Source organism: Eleginops maclovinus, chromosome 1 (genome assembly GCF_036324505.1).
Source record: "Eleginops maclovinus isolate JMC-PN-2008 ecotype Puerto Natales chromosome 1, JC_Emac_rtc_rv5, whole genome shotgun sequence".
Classification (NCBI taxonomy): Eukaryota; Metazoa; Chordata; class Actinopteri; order Perciformes; family Eleginopidae; genus Eleginops; species Eleginops maclovinus.
This window is the reverse complement of record NC_086349.1, coordinates 17,973,238-17,990,591: the sequence shown is the minus strand read 5'-3', so window position 1 is coordinate 17,990,591 and position 17,354 is coordinate 17,973,238. Positions and strand designations below refer to the sequence as shown.

At 42.1% G+C, this 17,354-nt stretch overlaps 1 protein-coding gene across 2 annotated transcripts in view; it reads left to right on the top strand.

The window, feature by feature from the left end:
* Positions 1–17,354, top strand: part of LOC134865275 (uncharacterized) — a 33,405-nt gene that overhangs the window by 9,228 nt on the left and 6,823 nt on the right. Inside the window, exons 2-7 of one of the 2 annotated variants that reach the window (XM_063884778.1) lie at positions 11,867–12,077; positions 13,638–13,692; positions 13,865–13,952; positions 14,052–14,524; positions 14,910–15,074; positions 15,898–16,056. In XM_063884778.1, the coding sequence (XP_063740848.1) occupies positions 11,947–12,077; positions 13,638–13,692; positions 13,865–13,952; positions 14,052–14,524; positions 14,910–15,074; positions 15,898–16,056 (1,071 nt within the window). In that variant the 5' untranslated portion in view covers positions 11,867–11,946. Of the gene's footprint in view, positions 1–11,866; positions 12,078–13,637; positions 13,693–13,861; positions 13,953–14,051; positions 14,525–14,909; positions 15,075–15,897; positions 16,057–17,354 lie in introns of both variants that reach the window. The other variant, XM_063884769.1, reaches the window with a different exon arrangement.

The window sequence follows — 17,354 nt, the reverse complement described above, 5'->3', positions numbered from 1 at the left end:
ATGTTTTTTCTGTCTGAGGCTGGGAGGAGCAGGGCAGCCTCTCTCTGTCTGCACAGCCACGATAACGCTGCTCAATGGGCACTAACCACCTTTCAAATGGAAATGGTATATCCAGTGAAAATTAGACACAGTCATCCGGATGGTACTTAGCACTGGGTGGTGAATGGGAGATGGTAGTGTGACGGTTGAGGGGTGTGGCGTGCTTTGGCTTTGTTGTGCCAGAGCTTAGCTTTTACAGAGCGATCATGTTTTTTCAGGGTTCGCTAAAACATTACACTCCCAAACACACATTTACAGGAACTCTGTCGCATATTGAGGCATGTAAGATGGGATGCAAGCTTGCAAGCGCAGAGAGTGACTCACCCAAAACCATGGGGGCGTGTGCTACAGAGAGTATGCTAACTTACAGTATACACTCATCACTATTCGTTCTCTCTGTATCTCCCTCGCCCTCCCCATCTCCGCTTCCCCCCTCTCTGTCTCTCTCTCTCTCTATTCTTCATTATCTTGCTTGCAAACACACACATGCACACACCAGACAAACCCAGGCTAACAAGAGGATTCATAAATTGCTGACATAGAAAGCAAATGCTGTGATCAGATTGAGTACTGGCTTTGTCCCGTAAAACCCCTGGGGAATGGTCTAAAATAAATCACTCATAGATTCTGCCCGCCCTCAAGATTAAAGTGTGAATGCATGTGTGTGTTTGTGTGATCTGTCAAAACGAGACAGCTAAGTTAGTCTTTGTGTGTTACTGCAAATTTACAGCATGCACATACAAACTACAGTGTGTGTCTGTGTGAGAGTTACAGACTGTAAAGCTGATGAAAAGAGCCACTGGGCGAGTGTGCTGTGGTAAATGGTTGCATGAAAGTGTCGACATGTGTAACTGCTCCAATTGGCTCTCCGGAGTCGTCCTCAGGGAAATAAGGGCAGCAGCACAGGCTCAGATAGGCTGCCGCTGACACAGAGTTATGAATCTGTCCTATATGTGCACATTTTCACTTCAAAGATTGATGCCAGGAGATGCAACAGATGTGCAAAAAGTGCAGTATTTTGAAAAAAACAATCTTCATATGGAGTATGATTTGAAGTAGTGTTGTGTGTGTTGTGCATGTTACTTGGATTGTGTATGTACGATTCGTCTTTGTTTCCATGTACATTGTGGGCATATGTGGGCTATGTCTATAGGCTATGTGTGCAGTGTGTTTGTTCAGGACTTCCCAGGACTCCATATGGTGTCAAGGGTGATACATGTGCTCTAGGGGCAGCACTCAGCAGCTGTTGGTAGACTTACAACAGTACACACTGAGCCACAGCCTTTAAAATATATGCTGTGTAGAGGTCTGGCTTATTGGGCATCAACCCATACGTTTTGTGGGTTTGAATTGAGGTATGTATTTCCCTCCTCTCCTGTATGTCTTTTCCTTCCGTACTTACTGTTGGAACAATGCTTGGAAAAAAGGTGATGAAAACATTTGTGTGATATAAGTGTGAGAAAAAAAACAAGTGCAATAACAGACTTGAAATGTTCTGCTTTAGGTCAGACCGCAGGAGCAAGCTGCACAGGATGCTTTAAAAATAACGTCTTTTGATTGCCAGAGTAGCTGAGTTTCAGTTTTGCTGGTAATTCAAAAAGTGTTTTTCTTTGTAACTGTTTATTGAGCCAGAAAGGATTTGAACGTGCACAGTTGGCTTAGACAGAAGATAAGGGAACTAATTCCTTCCCTCTTCTCCTTCTGCTCTTTGATCCTCACCTTCCGCATCATATCTCTTTGATTGCCATGTTTATGACAGCTCCTTTTACCTTTTCTCCTCTTGCCTCTTTCTCTCTCATACTGTGTGGTGTGGCATGTCAGCAGTTCATTTTCTGCTGGAGGTCCTCGTGCACGCGCACAAACTGTGACGCACACATAGACATGCACGCGTGGCACACGCACTCTGAGCAAGATGAACCCGCCCCCTTCCTTATAGAGGTAAAGTGAGTGCACCAGCATCTGCGATGAATAATTGAGTTATCTGGCTCCGTGCAGAAATAGCAATCTCCCCACACAAGTGTGAAAACATCACTTGCCACCCGAGACCTGGGAACTGCCTCTGCCATGTGGGTCTACATGTTTGTATGTGTTTCTGTTTGCACTGAACACTTGGCTTTTGTGTTTCTGTTTTAAGACGGGTTGTAATCCTGAAGTCATCAGATCGAAGCCACAAATTAACTTGATGCCAAAATACTCTTGGAAACTGAGAAATCTAAATATTTGTGAAATAATAATTAGTACACAAACTGAGTCCCCACTTTCACATCTTTATTTTAGTGAGTTGTGATTGTGCTCTCTGCTGGCTGACATGAATGATTTGTGAGAGCATGTGACTCTGAGCAAGTGAAATATATTTGTTTTTGATCACAGAAAAATGTGCACATAGCTCAAAGCATTTTAAAATGTGTCTTATTAACAATACATTGAGTTGGTTTATTTGAGACAGCAGTAAAATCTATTGCAATCCAACACAATAGGCAAATGTCCTGCCTTAATGTACTTATTGCCAGTGTTGGAGAAATGTTGAGTCAATGCTGTTATCATTTTGAGCTCATAGTTAGTAATGCATTGCTGAAGGGCGCTAATATTTTGTCCATCTCCATTTACATATAATTAGATTGTGCAGGTGTACAGGGACGCAGTGCAGTGTTATGTTATGGTACATTACCTTGAGATTTAAAAGAAACCAAGTATCCGTTAGTGCACAATTTTCTGCAAATCTGTAGTGTATCCTCAGTGCTAAATAGTTTTAAAAAATAGTCGATGCAAGGACCTATTTTTACAGCCTTGTATGATTGTGATGACAGCACCTCTGGAGATTATCATAGCTGCATAAATCCTCATAACCGCAGTTATTGGTGGAGCTTTAGCATTCTGTCTGTGTAAAGACTGACCTGATGAAAATCAGCTACGAGGCCTGGCATATATTCTCCATGTGAGCGACTCCCAGGAGCCATCCGAAGCAATCCGAATGGTGACACCACAAAGCTAAGGGAGCACAATCACAGCAAACTGACAAATAAGGCCAAATCTGACAGGCGAATCCTCAGAGCAGCTCCACAGTTTGACAGATCCTTCAGCAGAGGAGCGTCAGCCAACGCCCTTCACAGCAGCACCGTTCATTAATGCTATTTCATAACACTACAGTAGGAATGATCACTTGGCGCCAAAGCTGCATGAAATAATGAACCCGCATGTCAGATATTATACAGATACATATTATTTTAAACTATGAGTGTAACATTTATACAGTGTGGTAGTCACTTCTCCATGTATTTGGCTTTGGGGGTAGACACAACCAGCTGTTGGGTCTAAAAGCTCAGAGCTCCGTTATGGGGAGACGGCGGCAGATTAACGGCAATCCTACTGATCCAGCCCACACACTCCCCCTCCTCATACCCCTTCCCCCTCATACACACACATCCATCTTGGTGAAGAGGCAGCGCTATGAGTGACTTATTTATCTTCTGTTAGTCTGGGATGTTAAAAAGATCTGGTCTGTATGTGTGACAGCCCTCTGCCATAATAGGTAATGAACCTGGAAAGAGTGCGTGGGTGGGACAGAGGCTGAACGTGTGGGGTAAAATCTGGGGCAGGCTGTCGCGGGATGGAGCTTCAACAGCTGTCAGCATGGATGTGGTCGACCGGGAGGGAATGATCCTGACATTATCAAGACAGTTAAGGCAGTAAAAGATGATGACAGAGGGGGCTATGAAGAAAAATGGAAGTTCCCGGCACCGTTGAGCAGTTATAAAATGTACGCATAATGTTTCACGGTGTGCTCGCACTGACATTTATACTTCAACGTGTGATTTAGTGACAGTGCGCGGTTCAGTTTCAGGCTAAAAGAAGTGAGCTCCAGGCCCGTGATCTTTGCTCCTGCTGTGTTTTCAGCAGGGTTAAGAGTCTTTAGTGTGGAAATAGCCATTAATCTACTTTGCGTAGATGAAACAGGCAGAGCTGTATAGGGAGAGTTCTCCCTGGATCATTTGAAATCCTGTTTCAATGTTTTGCTACATTGCAGCTAAGAGATTGAGCCATTCCTGCTCCCGCTTTTCTTGTGTCTGTCTCACTCATTCTTTTGTTCTGGTGTTTTCCTCTTCTTCTCCTTTCTCTTTTTCTGTCTTTCTGTTTTCTGACATTTTCGCTGTGACTCCTTTTTCTCTAGCCGCCTCTCTCTCTCTCTCTCTCTCTCTCTCTCTCGCTTCTCCCCTTTTTGGTTATAGCTGGGGGATAGGGAGGGTTCCTCCAAATTGGCACACAGATGAATAATGCATCTAAAGCAAAAGCAGAGAGCTGGGGTTGGATATATCTGTCTGTCAGGCGTTTTCTCTGTATTACAGTTATGTAGGGAGTTAGGCTGATACTTCAGAGGAGAAAAACTATGTTTGTTGCTCTTTACCCAGCTTCCCATTTACTTTTCCTTCTCTCATAAACTCTTTTATTGTCAGTAAATGTGCCTTGTGGCCATGCATGCAACTTGCTAAACCGATACATGCTGTGAAAGATTCTTGGATTTTTGGTCTTTCTTGACAAGGCAGCTAGCTGTTTTTGATACAACACACATACATAATGCATACGTGACTTAATTTGATTCTGTCGCTGTATGCATGAGTTTGAATGTGTATGTTTTTTTCCCTATTCCCAGACTGCAGTGTTAAAAAGCAAACTGCACTCGTGAGCATAAGCTCTCAGCAGCACCATCATTAAAGTAATGAGCAGGAAGTTAGCACTGAAGTCAACCAGAGAGAGAGAGAGAGAGAGAATGGAGAGAGAGAGAGAGAGAAAAAAAAGGAAAGGGAAAGAGAGAGAGAGATCCTCAATCCCATAAGAATAAATCTTAAATCCTGAATGTTGCTTCTGACTCATTCTGGTTAATTAAGTCGAGTCAAGTGAGAGGAAAACGGGGTCTTGCCTTGCCTCAGTGTGTAGGATCAGCACTAAACTCTATCTGCGGCTTATGAAGTCTCTCACTGGTACTGTCCTCTGTGCACTCGCAAAGCACAGATGGAACAAAATGTATCCGTTCTATTCCTCATATTTTTATTAGCTTGACCCACACAGCCTCTTTTCGTATGGAAACTCTCACACACACTTTCCTTTGGTGTTACATTTAAACACAAACCAAGGGTAAATACTTCCATTTAGCACTGAGCTTCAGGGTATGTACAACGCCATTTAGCCGCCATTTATGTTGGATGTTATTTGCTTTGCACATCCTGCACTCAGCAGTTGAAACACACACACACACACACACACACACACACACACACACACACACACACACACACACACACACACACACACACACACACACACACACACACACACACACACACACTTGCATAGATACACCCCAGAACTCAGAGAAACAAAGAAATGTGTTGAGCAACCTTTGGGACTTTCTTTGTTTTACGGTGGAAAGATTTCGCCATGTGACACAGGATGAGGCAAACGAGTGAAATGTCAAAATTCTCTGTAACTCTAAAAATAAAACAACACCAGGGCTGCCATTTGAGAACATCATAGACACACTATTGGGCGTGGAACGAATAAAACAAACACTCCGTTATACCCAACAGCAACCAGAGTGCAACTGCCTACTGTCTTCTGCTGAGGATAGTAGAGTGGATTTTACTATTGTTCATGGATTTAACATTTCAAGATTTTTCCTCCCTCCCCCTTATCTTAAAGGATATACAGTAAATGAGGCAGGCGAAGAGTCTTTGCATGACAAAAGTACCACAATAATCACGTAGCAGGCCCAAGTGCAGTCATATATAATAAACAGCCTATGATTTATTCATTTAAGAATTACATAATATGTTTTGAGTCTGCAGTACAAAGGAAGGCTGACCAAATTGTAATAAACATCATTAATCGAAACGCTCTTAGGCCAAGACTCTGAACTGCAATGTCTCCATTTCTTTTTAAATGGTTACAAATGTATTGTCCTTTTTTTTTTTTACTTCATTCATTCGCTTTGAGAGCTGTAATTTTTAGCAAACGTTAATCTAACTCGTAAAAATCGCAAATTTGTTGTGAACAATTTTCAACAGTATCAGTACACATTTGGTGCTCTTGTTAGTATTTACACTAGCAGGATCTTGTTTGTGGTAGGCCTAGCCTAGCTTAGATTTAAAATAGCAACAACTAAGTGGCTGCGATCACGATTATCACTCTTGTTAAAGATAACCTGTTTACTGGTTTATGAATTAGCTTGTTATGTACTTACAACTTGTTAAGAGATAAGCCTACAGTTGTCTCTTAATACTCTCACTCATTAAGAACAGGATGTTGCCAGAAGCTTTGACCAGACTCCAAATTATATTTGTTCTTGCTTATAAGATTAGAGCGTTAGTCCCGAACAAATAGCTCAGCAGGTTAAGTCCACTGCATTTGTTATCAGGCCGCTTGTAGCAGGTCACTTTGGGATAGGCACTAAATTGCGAACAGAATTTCAAAGTGCCGGTACAAGGTCTTCGTCCTCAGTGGGTGTGAAGCTTAGAGATAGGATCCTGATGGCGAAAATGTCAGAGGGTTAAGCTTCAACCCGCCCTTCCACTGTCTCTCAGCCTCCCTCTCTCTCTCCCTTTTTTTCTTCTCTGTCTCCCCATCACTCTATGTTGTTATGCACAGTGCAGTGGTGTCCCGCGGGGCTGAAGATTGCCATGGACATGATGTGATTCTCGTCTCTCTCAGATGTAATGTGCTGTAGTCCGTGTCTCTGATGAACTTGCCCTAGCGATGTTTGGAAGACATGCTGTCCTCTACCCTCCCCTCTTTCTCTCTATCCTCGCCATTTATTTCGGCCCATCTCAGATTATGTGTGCATGGATGCCTGATCTTCGGATAGCGTGATAGATTGATTTGGAGGTGGGGCATTTAGAGGACAAGCTGCTTTACAGGTTGATATCGAGTTTGCATGGTGCTGAAAAGGTGATGAAAAGGAACTAATTCATACTATCCAATAAAGGATTTTAGGCTGTGTGAAGCCTCTGAAGTGGCGTGTGCTTTTTAAATTTTATTCATTTATAAAGCAAAAGTAATTATTGACACTGCCTCACATGCAAGCACATATCTTCATATCTGGAGGGTTTACTCTATAGCTGCCCTTGATAATAATCACTTAGCTGGATTTGTCCTAATGTGATGACAGAGACTGAAAGCTGCGCTCAGGAAGATGACAGGAACATATCGGCCTTGTGAATCTCTAGCTACAATTAGGAAAATTGCTTGGACGCCTGCTTTGTTAATCCAATGTGAAGAGGAAAAATAGGCTTTTTTGGGGGAGAGTCTTTATGTGATAAGTGCTGGCAGCTCTGGGTGGGAGAAACCGGGACAGTGACCAGCGACGTGTTCACAGGTGAGAAGGGGCACAACTTCAGTACGGTCATTTCACTAGTTTAGTGTAATGCATATGTTTTGGGTAAAACCTCAACCAAATATATGCAAAATTAAAGCCACATCGATTATATCTCACTCAAGTTGACCCAAATCAAAAATGATTATCTGATTTACCAGCAGAGCTATGATGCCAAGAGTTTGCTGAGGTTTTGAGGTATCCATCTCTGACACTAAAAATAACGGGATGAATGAAAGCTAATTTGCTGCTCAAGGTTTTGATGGAAAACAGCGTGTTTTTCCAGAAACAAAGTCCTCTCTGTGAAGAAGTTTTCATAGGGGAGTATTTCATTTATCGAAAGTAGTTCTAATTAAAACTGTTGTTGAATGTAAGTGAGTGACTGGGGCAAAATTGTTTAGCACAAGGACAATAATTACTGGACTTTGTAGATTAATATTGATATAGATAATTTGATTTTAAAAAAAGGTATACATTTGATTTCAAATATAATCATGCTCTGAGTTTGGAAGTATATAAAATTGCCATGGGAATGAAGGGCACATTTTTTATTGGGAATTCCTACAATATTCAGACAACCATCTCTGATTAATTTTGATACTTAAGAAACGTAATGATTGACTCATGATCGTTATCAGGCTAATTATGGAGTCACAAGCAGCATCATTTTTCTATATTCAGTGATTATCTCTTGTACAGCAGGTATAATGATCCTCGAAAGCTGAATCTAAAACCATATACAGTATATATATCATGCAAAACCTGCTCTAGTGATCATACTATTGTGGGTAACTATTTAATATGAAGTTCACACTTGGAAAACTTACTACACTTCCTCTAACTGAAAGATTATGATCTATACTAGCAGGGGAGTTAATATCTCATGCTGTATATGTATTGACTGTGTTGCAGGTTGGGGAGTCTACATATTCCTTATTACACTTTGCTGCTACATGTTTATACTGTTTATTTTAAGGGAATCTCATAACAACACTGAAGCACCTTTACACTGAGGAATTTAATCTTATTGAAATGTTTCCTCTTAAAGTCAATGTGGACATGGATCAATACTAATATGTTTTGTACATCCATATGCTTCAGTGCGGTACAACCATACACTTCATATTCCCCCAAAAATTGCAGTTTCACAGATTTCTATAATTTTAGATCACTATAGGGATGCTGAGGGTAACTTTAATATACTTTATATACACTCAGCCTAAAAGCTTCACAGTTTATGCGTTCTCCAGCATTTGGCTCTGTTGTTTTTGCAGTCCCTTGTATTCACTCGTTCTGCTCTTTTAGTAAAAGCTGTCCGACACAGAAAGCTGAACCCACATGTCTTGTCTACGCAAAGCATTAACAATTTATCACAACTTATGATGTAATTCAAAATGTAACTGCAAATGTCATCTCTGAAATCAGGTTATTTTTAAACCTTGAGAAATGACCCAATTTGGAGATTAATTCATAGTCTAAGGCATTGTCTAAAAACCAACATCTGGGTTATTAATTTCTCATTTGTATATCTAATTAAACAGATGACACATTAAAAACACTGTGGGAAAAAAGATGTCTTTGGTACAGAAAAGCAGTGTTATGTTATCGGGGTCGGCATTGAAATCTTACCAGAAACCCATGCGCCTTTTTTGGTCGGATGTCAACTGCAGAAGTCAGTTTTGTGAATGATACATCCTATGAGATAATATCAAAGTCACAAAACACAGAAAGTGAGAGCTTACATTCAAGGATATAAACCTTTAACTGTCTAAAAATGTTTTTAGGACAGATTTTCCAAAATTCAAGCATTACTAAGAGTAGAAACTGATTATCTTTTGTTGAGCATCATGAAGAAGCTTTAGAGACGGAGTTGTAAATCTAAAGCGTAAGCAAATTGATGGTTTGACTTTTTATTTCAGAGGGATTGTGCAATTTAAAGCGTATAGTTAGATTTGCAAAACCAGAGGTAGCATTTGACGCTGCTGTGCATGTCTCTCGTTCTGTGCTGTGTGAGTGTGTGATCTCAGAGACTCAGAGGAAACCTCCACCCTGTGGTTGCACTGCACCGCTGCATCCTGCTTGCTGCTCTGCCAGCTATGCTGCTTCAATCCACCCCTCGATGCGTCTCCCCAGCTCTCAGTTTGACCTCATTATTGCCATCATTACAATCTGTATTAGTATCTGCACCCTTCATCATCATCATCATTTCTGGCATCTTTATGATAATCATCACCCGGCAGCAGGCATCCACTGGGCTATCACCATCCCTGTCATCATTCTCAATATGCTGTTATTATCATTGTCGTCATTTCACTCATAATGTTCTGAGAGGAAGACAGATACTGAAATAAACATTCTTGCACCCTAACTGTGTGTCGTTGTCGAGCGTGCTGCAGGGGCGTAGTGCGTCGTGCACAAACTGCCTCTCCTCCTCCTGAGGCTTGTTCTCCACTTGTGAGCTTCACATACTGCTTAGTGTGCTGTGAGACATGTGCGCCAATTCTGCATTGTGTGCGCTGGCAGTTCAGCAGCGCAGCCGTTGTATGTGTTTCTCCCCTGAATATTTCAGAAGGGGGCTGACAAAATGCAGGCAGAAACAGACCGCTGATGATGACCTCCTTCTCATTGCACCCCCCCCCCCCATCTCTCTGTTCCCCCTTCTCTGCGCTCATTGCACAGGCTTCCCCGCTATTTCTCTCACTGTCTTCATCGTCTTCGTCTCATCACTCTCTTTTCTCTCTTCCCTCCCCCACTGCTTTATACACCCTCCCCTCTTCGTTCCTCCTTCGTGATGTAAGTGTGCTCCCCTCTTTCTCTGTCTCCCCCCCTGTTTCTTGCGTCTTCTCCCACCTGTCTGTCCTTTCATCCCACTCTTTTGCTCCTGTGTCTCATCGCTTCTCTCCTACCCTTCCCTTTCATTCACCCTCTCCATCTCGTTTCTCTTCTCTACCACGGTGTTGCACCCTGCCTGCCTGCTTGCCTGCCTGTCTGTCTATTCCATAAAGGGCTGTCTGAGGCCTCTGCTCTGCTAATTCATTCGCCGTGCATCGCCTCACATATCTGCAGGGTCAGGCAGAGAAAGAGAGAGAGAGAGAGAGAGAGAGAGAGAGAGATCAGGAGGAAGAGAGAGGGACCAAGAAAAGAGGACATGTAGAGAAAAAAAGATGCAGTTTTATCTCCAAGAAACAGAAAGCTAGAGCCAGATCCTGTGGTGGTATGTTCCAGAATCTCTCTCACTCACAATATATACAGTAGCTTGCCATGACCTCCTTCTGCTCACTACTTGCTTTGTCATTTGGATCCCTGATGCTCAGCTCCTCTCTAATCTAATACTTAAACCACATTGCTGCCATTGTCTCTGTTTATAAAGGAATGTACAGCATATGTAAGTTTCTGTGGGAAATTGATTTCAGGTTTTGACTCTCCCTAATTCCATATGTCTTGTGAAGATAGGTCAGAAATTGTGAACATTTATGTTCCTCAAACTGAATAAATTATGTGTTGAAGTGACATTATGGAGGCTATACTTCAGGAGCCAGTTGCACCAGGCCTTTCTAAGTTTAAACACAGTTATAAGGGATTGTTTAGTGAAGATTTACTACTTTATGTATGTACCTGCCCTGCAGCTGTGTACTTTACACACAAGTGGGTATCTGAAATGTCACTTTCAGAAACAAAGCATAACATTTTATTTACTAAACCTATTCCTCTACCTATACTCTAACAAGCGGTATTCTCTGAGAACAAGTCAACAAATATGTCTAAACAAATCCATTAATGCAGGAATATGATATAAATGGTTGTGGATGTGTGAGGAGTGGATGGTTTTAGATGGTTTATTTGCCCTAGTGTGTTAGCGAGGTAGAAGTATTTAGGGTAAAGAAGGGAAAGTGCTTCTTTGTTTGTAGTACAGCACTCTGAACAGCATGTACCCCTGTAAAAGATAGACATTTTATTGAGTGTTTAAGCCACATTTATTGAAGAGAAAAAAAAAACTTCTGTCAATAAATGAAGTGTAGCAGCACTAAATCCAGTCCTTCCGACAGCAAGACACTACTCTGTGGAGCTCAGTTGGATTTTCTTGTTTAACTAACACTAGAATCTAGTCAAATGAATGTTGCGGTATCATTTGGTCTTTTTTTAACATCAAAAAGAACAAATGTGATGAAACCTTTTTTTCGGCATGCTCATACTGGCTGCCTTGGAAGGTGTTATATTTCCTGGGCATTATTGTCTTAGTGAGTCAAAAATAGAAACTGATATGTTAGAAAGAGACGGTGACAAAAAGCCAGAGGAAAAAAACACACACACACACACACACACACACACACACACACACACACACACACACACACACACACACACACACCATTCTCATCTCTCATTTCTTCAGTTTGTTCTTATCTCACATGTCACTCATATGTTGTGTCTTCTTCCTTTCTTTCTCCAACCTTATTTCTGCAGGTTTTCCTGAGCAGACAGTCTGTGTGGCGGAGTTTGAGCTTGATTTGAAGTGAGTGAGTAAGCGAGAGGTAGTGGGTGTCATGGCGGACGATGAAACTGTAGGTCCGGACAACCCTGCCTACCAAAACTTGCTGCTCCTGGGAGCCATTGCTGCAGCTTCTGCCTTTGTGGTCACCATCCTTATTGTACTCGTCTGCGTTGGCTGCCAAAGGTAAGATGGCTGTCACATTGCTTGAAATGTAAAAATAAAAGTAAAGGGCTCACTGAAAAAACAAGAACAGTATAGTCAGTGTTACCATCTCTGCTGCCAGCTTTATGTGCCCTCCCAGATCAATCTCATCATGCACTTCTTCTTTTATGTGCCTCTAGTACTTCTGAACTCTCCTCCTCCCTTCTTTCTCTTCCCTCCATCCGCCCTCTCGGTCTCTTTTATCCCCTGCTCTGAGCGGAGTGGCAGTAATGAATGTTAATGGCTGCGAGTGTCAGATCATATGAAATGATGTTTACAGGACACTGAGGAGACAGGCCAGAGTCAGAGCAGCCTCACATCACCCTTCTAAAGCAGAGTCCTCAGCAGGCAAAAGCAATGGAGCACCCCGCAAGTTTAGAGAGGATAAGACTCCGAGCCAGGCGAGAGCAGTGGAATATCCTGTGATTTTTTTTTTTCAGAACCCTCGGGGCCCAATCATACGCTGCACTGTGGCTTTGTTGCCATGGGATACACAGATAAGGATGTAGAGAAATGTCAAACCAGCTCATGTCATGGACATAAAACCGCACTTTTGTAAAGCTCTAAAGAATTAAATATATGCCACCAGAAGGATAAAAGTAATCTTAATGCCTCAATCAGTTTGTCGGGTACAAATAAAGGACAGACCTTCTATTGATTTGCTGCTATTGATTTAAAACAACCCCCCTTAGGATCAAAGATATCGAGCAAGATATTAGTCCAAAACGAATTGTTGTTCATCCATTCTTGATACGTCTTTATCCCTTCATGGCACTTTTACCTTTACACCTCTTCTGTTTCATGTTTTAATGAACATCTACAAGAGGAGCTCTTCCCATGATCCCCCTGGGGTATGAAGGCCATCTGTTTGTGTGAATAGGAATGAGTTTAATCTCACTAGGGGAAACAAAAGCAAGCTGAAGTGACATTGACTTGACTGACCATGTCACTTCATATGTTCAGTTATATTTAGAAACGTGTATAATTAAGAATATTTTTCTATAATTCCTGGCCCTGTTTGTAAGCCATAATGCTAAATATGCAGCACTAGGAACTCACATAAAATGAGTTGCAGTTCTTCGCAGAAAAGGAGGACGGTTGGCATTTTCACACCTGCTCCCAGGAGCTTTTGTGTTCATCTCGTCACTCTCTCACCATATCAACAGCTTCCCATAGCTACTGCCACCTCCAGGGATCCAAGATGCTGTGTTAAACTACTCCGGATACATTTGTTGCACAGGTCTAATACCGGAGGATAGTAAAGGAAATTAACATATGGGAAACAGCAAAATAATATTTACGAATCTGCTTGGTCTTATCAAGAAAAGAAAATACAAAAGTTTGTCATCAAAGGACATCCTCCGCTTTGGCAAAACCCTGAGTCATGCTTCACTCTCTGTTTAACTTGGCTCTTGATATAAACCAAGGACTTTTATGCCCTGACCAAAGTTAGATGTGATAGTATCTATCTGTTCTGAGTGTGTATGTTCTCTCTCTGTCCACCGGCTCCTGTTGACCTTCCTCCCTTTGATGTTGTGTCAGAAAAAGCAAGAGCAAGCACCCCCCAGCCGGAGAGAAAGGGACATCTGTAAATATGGTGAGACATGCTTTAATTTTACTCCCTCTTTCCCTCCTCCCTCTCTCCTTATCCGCCCTGTTGCAATCTCCTTCTGCTTAAATCATGTAGATTGTCTCCCTAAGTACATGGTTGGAAATACAGATGCACATGTTATACCTTATTAAACGTGTTCATATGTGTGTGACAGCAGGGTTCCCTGCGACACCCAAAACTGAACTCCATGAGCAAATCGGACACCAGGCTGCACGAGATCAATCGCTTTCCCTGCAATGGAAACTGTAAGGGTTTCCGTTTGTGACGATATATAATACAACCAAGAGATGTTACGCTATTTCATTGCTGCCAACTTTCTCCCCTTCCTCCTCCTCTCTGTGCAGCTGTGAGCAAGAGCCGTCCAGCCAGTATGGACCTCCTGCTCCTCCACAGTCGGCGCTCCCAGACCGACCTGAGGCCCTCCCATGGGCGCCAGCTTCCCCAGATACCCACCAGTCCCCAGGGATCTGGTCAGGGGGGGGGTGGGGAAACGGGAGGAGATGTGGGAGGTGTTGCAGGTGGAGGAGGAGTGGGAGGAGGAGGAGGAGGTGTAGTAGGAGTAGTAGGAGTAGTAGGAGTAGTAGGGGAGGCTCGAGACCACACCTACACCGAGGTGGGCATACGCAACAACCCTACCCCCACGCACTGCCTGGACGACGGGCTGTATGAAAGCGTAGGTGTCCGGGAAGGAGACACAGGCCCTAAGGTCCCCTCTGCCCCGCCGCCCTCCTCAAACAACACTCCGGCTACAATCAGAGCTGCCCAAAGCCCTCCCGCTCAAGCTAACGGCGCTCGCAATGGGAACGGGCATGTGAATGTACGTACATACACACAGATTCTGTACACCTGTATCATGAGTTGAATGTGAAAATGTGAAGTGCCTCACACCCAGTGGATCACCTTTATCAGACAGGAAATTAAGTGTAAATACATGGTCGTCACTCAGCAAGTCTAACACAAGCTAACCTGTTGCCTGCAAAAATTATACTAATAGCAACAATATTTTAGAATTTAGTGTGACGGCTATAACAGTTATTTCTTTGTTTGCCTGTAGATGGCATGCATCATCAGCTCATGAATGCAGCTCTTAAGTGTTCGAACTGCAGCTGCTGTGTGCTCTGCATCATGACAACTATTTGTGAGGGACTGACATCTCCTGTAAGCTTTTAACTAGTGTGTTTTTTTGTTTTTCTTTCCTACAGGGTGGCAGAGGGAATGGTAGAGGTAATGGCGTCATTAACGGGACGATGGCAGGAAGAGGGAATGGTGGGAATGGGGTCAACAGGTCCACTTTGCCTTCTGTCAACTATCTCGCCATCCAAGATCAAACTGCAGCTGAGTACGCTTCCATACAGAAGTTCAGAAAGGTAACCTTAACTTACATTTCTATAAAATCGTCTTGTTAGTTCTGTTAAATTAATAGTGGTGGTGGCGCCATTAATGGAAGATTTCTTTTTCTTTCTAAGCCACACATGAATCAACTAATGGATTATTTGTGGTGTGTTGTAGGGCTGTAGACTTCAACAATACTGTAGCATACCAACAAGAAGTCTAATGAGTACCAAACCAAACCACAGATGTTGCTGTACTGTTTATGTATGTTGTGACATGACCCGTCAAACAAAGAAGGACAGATAACATCACCTGGTTCACGTGAATTTTAAAGTTGGGTCGTTGGATTTGTTGGAATGATTTATCTGGTATGCTGATATGCATGACAAGTGATGCTTACGCTCATGTCATATCAAGCATTTAGCGCTACTAAACTAGTGTTTGTGTGAAATTAATCAGTCTTAAGAAGATGTGATCAACTGTGGGTAAAAATAGAAGTATTGCAATACCATTTTCAGTGGTAAAGAATGGTGGAAGAAGCAAGAAGGAAATAACTTGTAGCTGCATCTTAAGAAATGTTAAAGTTAGAATAATGTGATGTGATAAATGGAGCAGTTCAATACTTGCCAACCTGTTGTATTGGTACAGAGATATACATACACATAGAGAGCTTATCTGGCTAGGAATAAATAACAAATAAATAAAAGGTCTCTAAAAGTACACCATAACAGACAGTGCTTTATTTTATAAGATGCTTGATACAAACTTAGAATGTGAAATTATGTGAGATTTCTTAAGTACTTTTGCTGTATTCTGTAACTGAAAGTGATGTTTTCACTGTTGACTCAATACTTCAAGGTCGACAAGACAAACAGGAAGGAAAATAACGGTGCTGACAGCCATTCAGACCAATCGAGTGTGAGTGATTCACCCTCTACAGCTGCTCCTCCACTTCATCGCAGTCAGGAGTTTCCTCGCAAAGCACTGGAGCCGTTCCACCTGCAAACCTTCCCGAAGGTACAGGAATTATCTGATCAATATGTTCTGTACAAAGCTTTAAGCATCAAATCTCCTAACAAGTCACTTTACCAAACTGTAACTCAGTCTGGTTACCACCAGAGGGCACTGTCTACAAACAAACAGCTCTTTGAATTCCAATTTACAGAACAGTTTTTATCACACACTTATACTTTACAATGATCAAGTATGGTCAACATATTTTCAGTTTTTCAAAACAAAATAACCGCAAATAAATAAAATATGTCATGATACAATTTCACAAACATATTAACAAACCAACCTTAATAACTTGTTTTTAAGATGTTGTCTTATTATAGTTTCCTACTTGAATAATGGAGTTGTGTGTGCCAGCTGGATGTGTTTATCAACAGTTTAGGGCAGTTCTGAGAGGGAAATAAAGGGACAATGATCGGATGGTGATCAGCCTTTCCTGTGGGTTTGTTGGCACACATATCCCTTTTTTATCTATGTTAGCATTGCTGTGTGTGTGTGTGTGTGTGTGTGTGTGTGTGTGTGTGTGTGTGTGTGTGTGTGTGTGTGTGTGTGTGTGTGTGTGTGTGTGTGTGTGTGTGTGTGTGTGTGTGTGTGTTTGGCAGATCATAAAAAAGGTGACTTTTTCATTCCCTTTAGTGATTTTAGGAGCTTGATAAAGTTGTTTAAACAGATTTTGCTTGGCTGTGGATGTCAGCCCAGTTGTTGACCTTTTTATCTTTGCTCGCCAAATCCTTGACGGTGTGTGTGTTTGTGCATCTATGTGCATGTTTGTGCGTCTGTGTTTATACCGCCCATTCGCCTCTTTGCAGTGTGCTTTGCAGCACAGTGTTAGAGTGGCCAGAGTAAAGAGTAGAAGGATGGATTATGTAAGAGCCTGGCAGACTGCCAAGAGGGGTGTGTGTGTGTGTATGTGTGGGTGTGTGTGTGTGCGTGTGTGTTGATTCTATCAGCAAGTCTATCTCGAAACGGCTAACAGGTAGCCAGCAGCCAGTGTGGGGATAAATAATGTTCACATGTTGAAGCCATTTACTCTGCCCCTGCTTCTATTACTCAGCCTCACTGCACATGGGGAGCACAAGTTTAATATTCCTCTGTTGCATGTGCACACACTACTACAGCCTTTCTAATTGGTTTGTAATTGTTTTTTAACACCAAAAGTGATGAAAATGTAACCAGAGCAGTTACTTGCACATATCTTTGGAAATGATTCAAATATTCGTATATTTAAGTATGTTACAGGAATATGCAAACTGCTACTTGACTAATTCCCCAAAAAGTCATCCTTCAATGAAAGTATGACC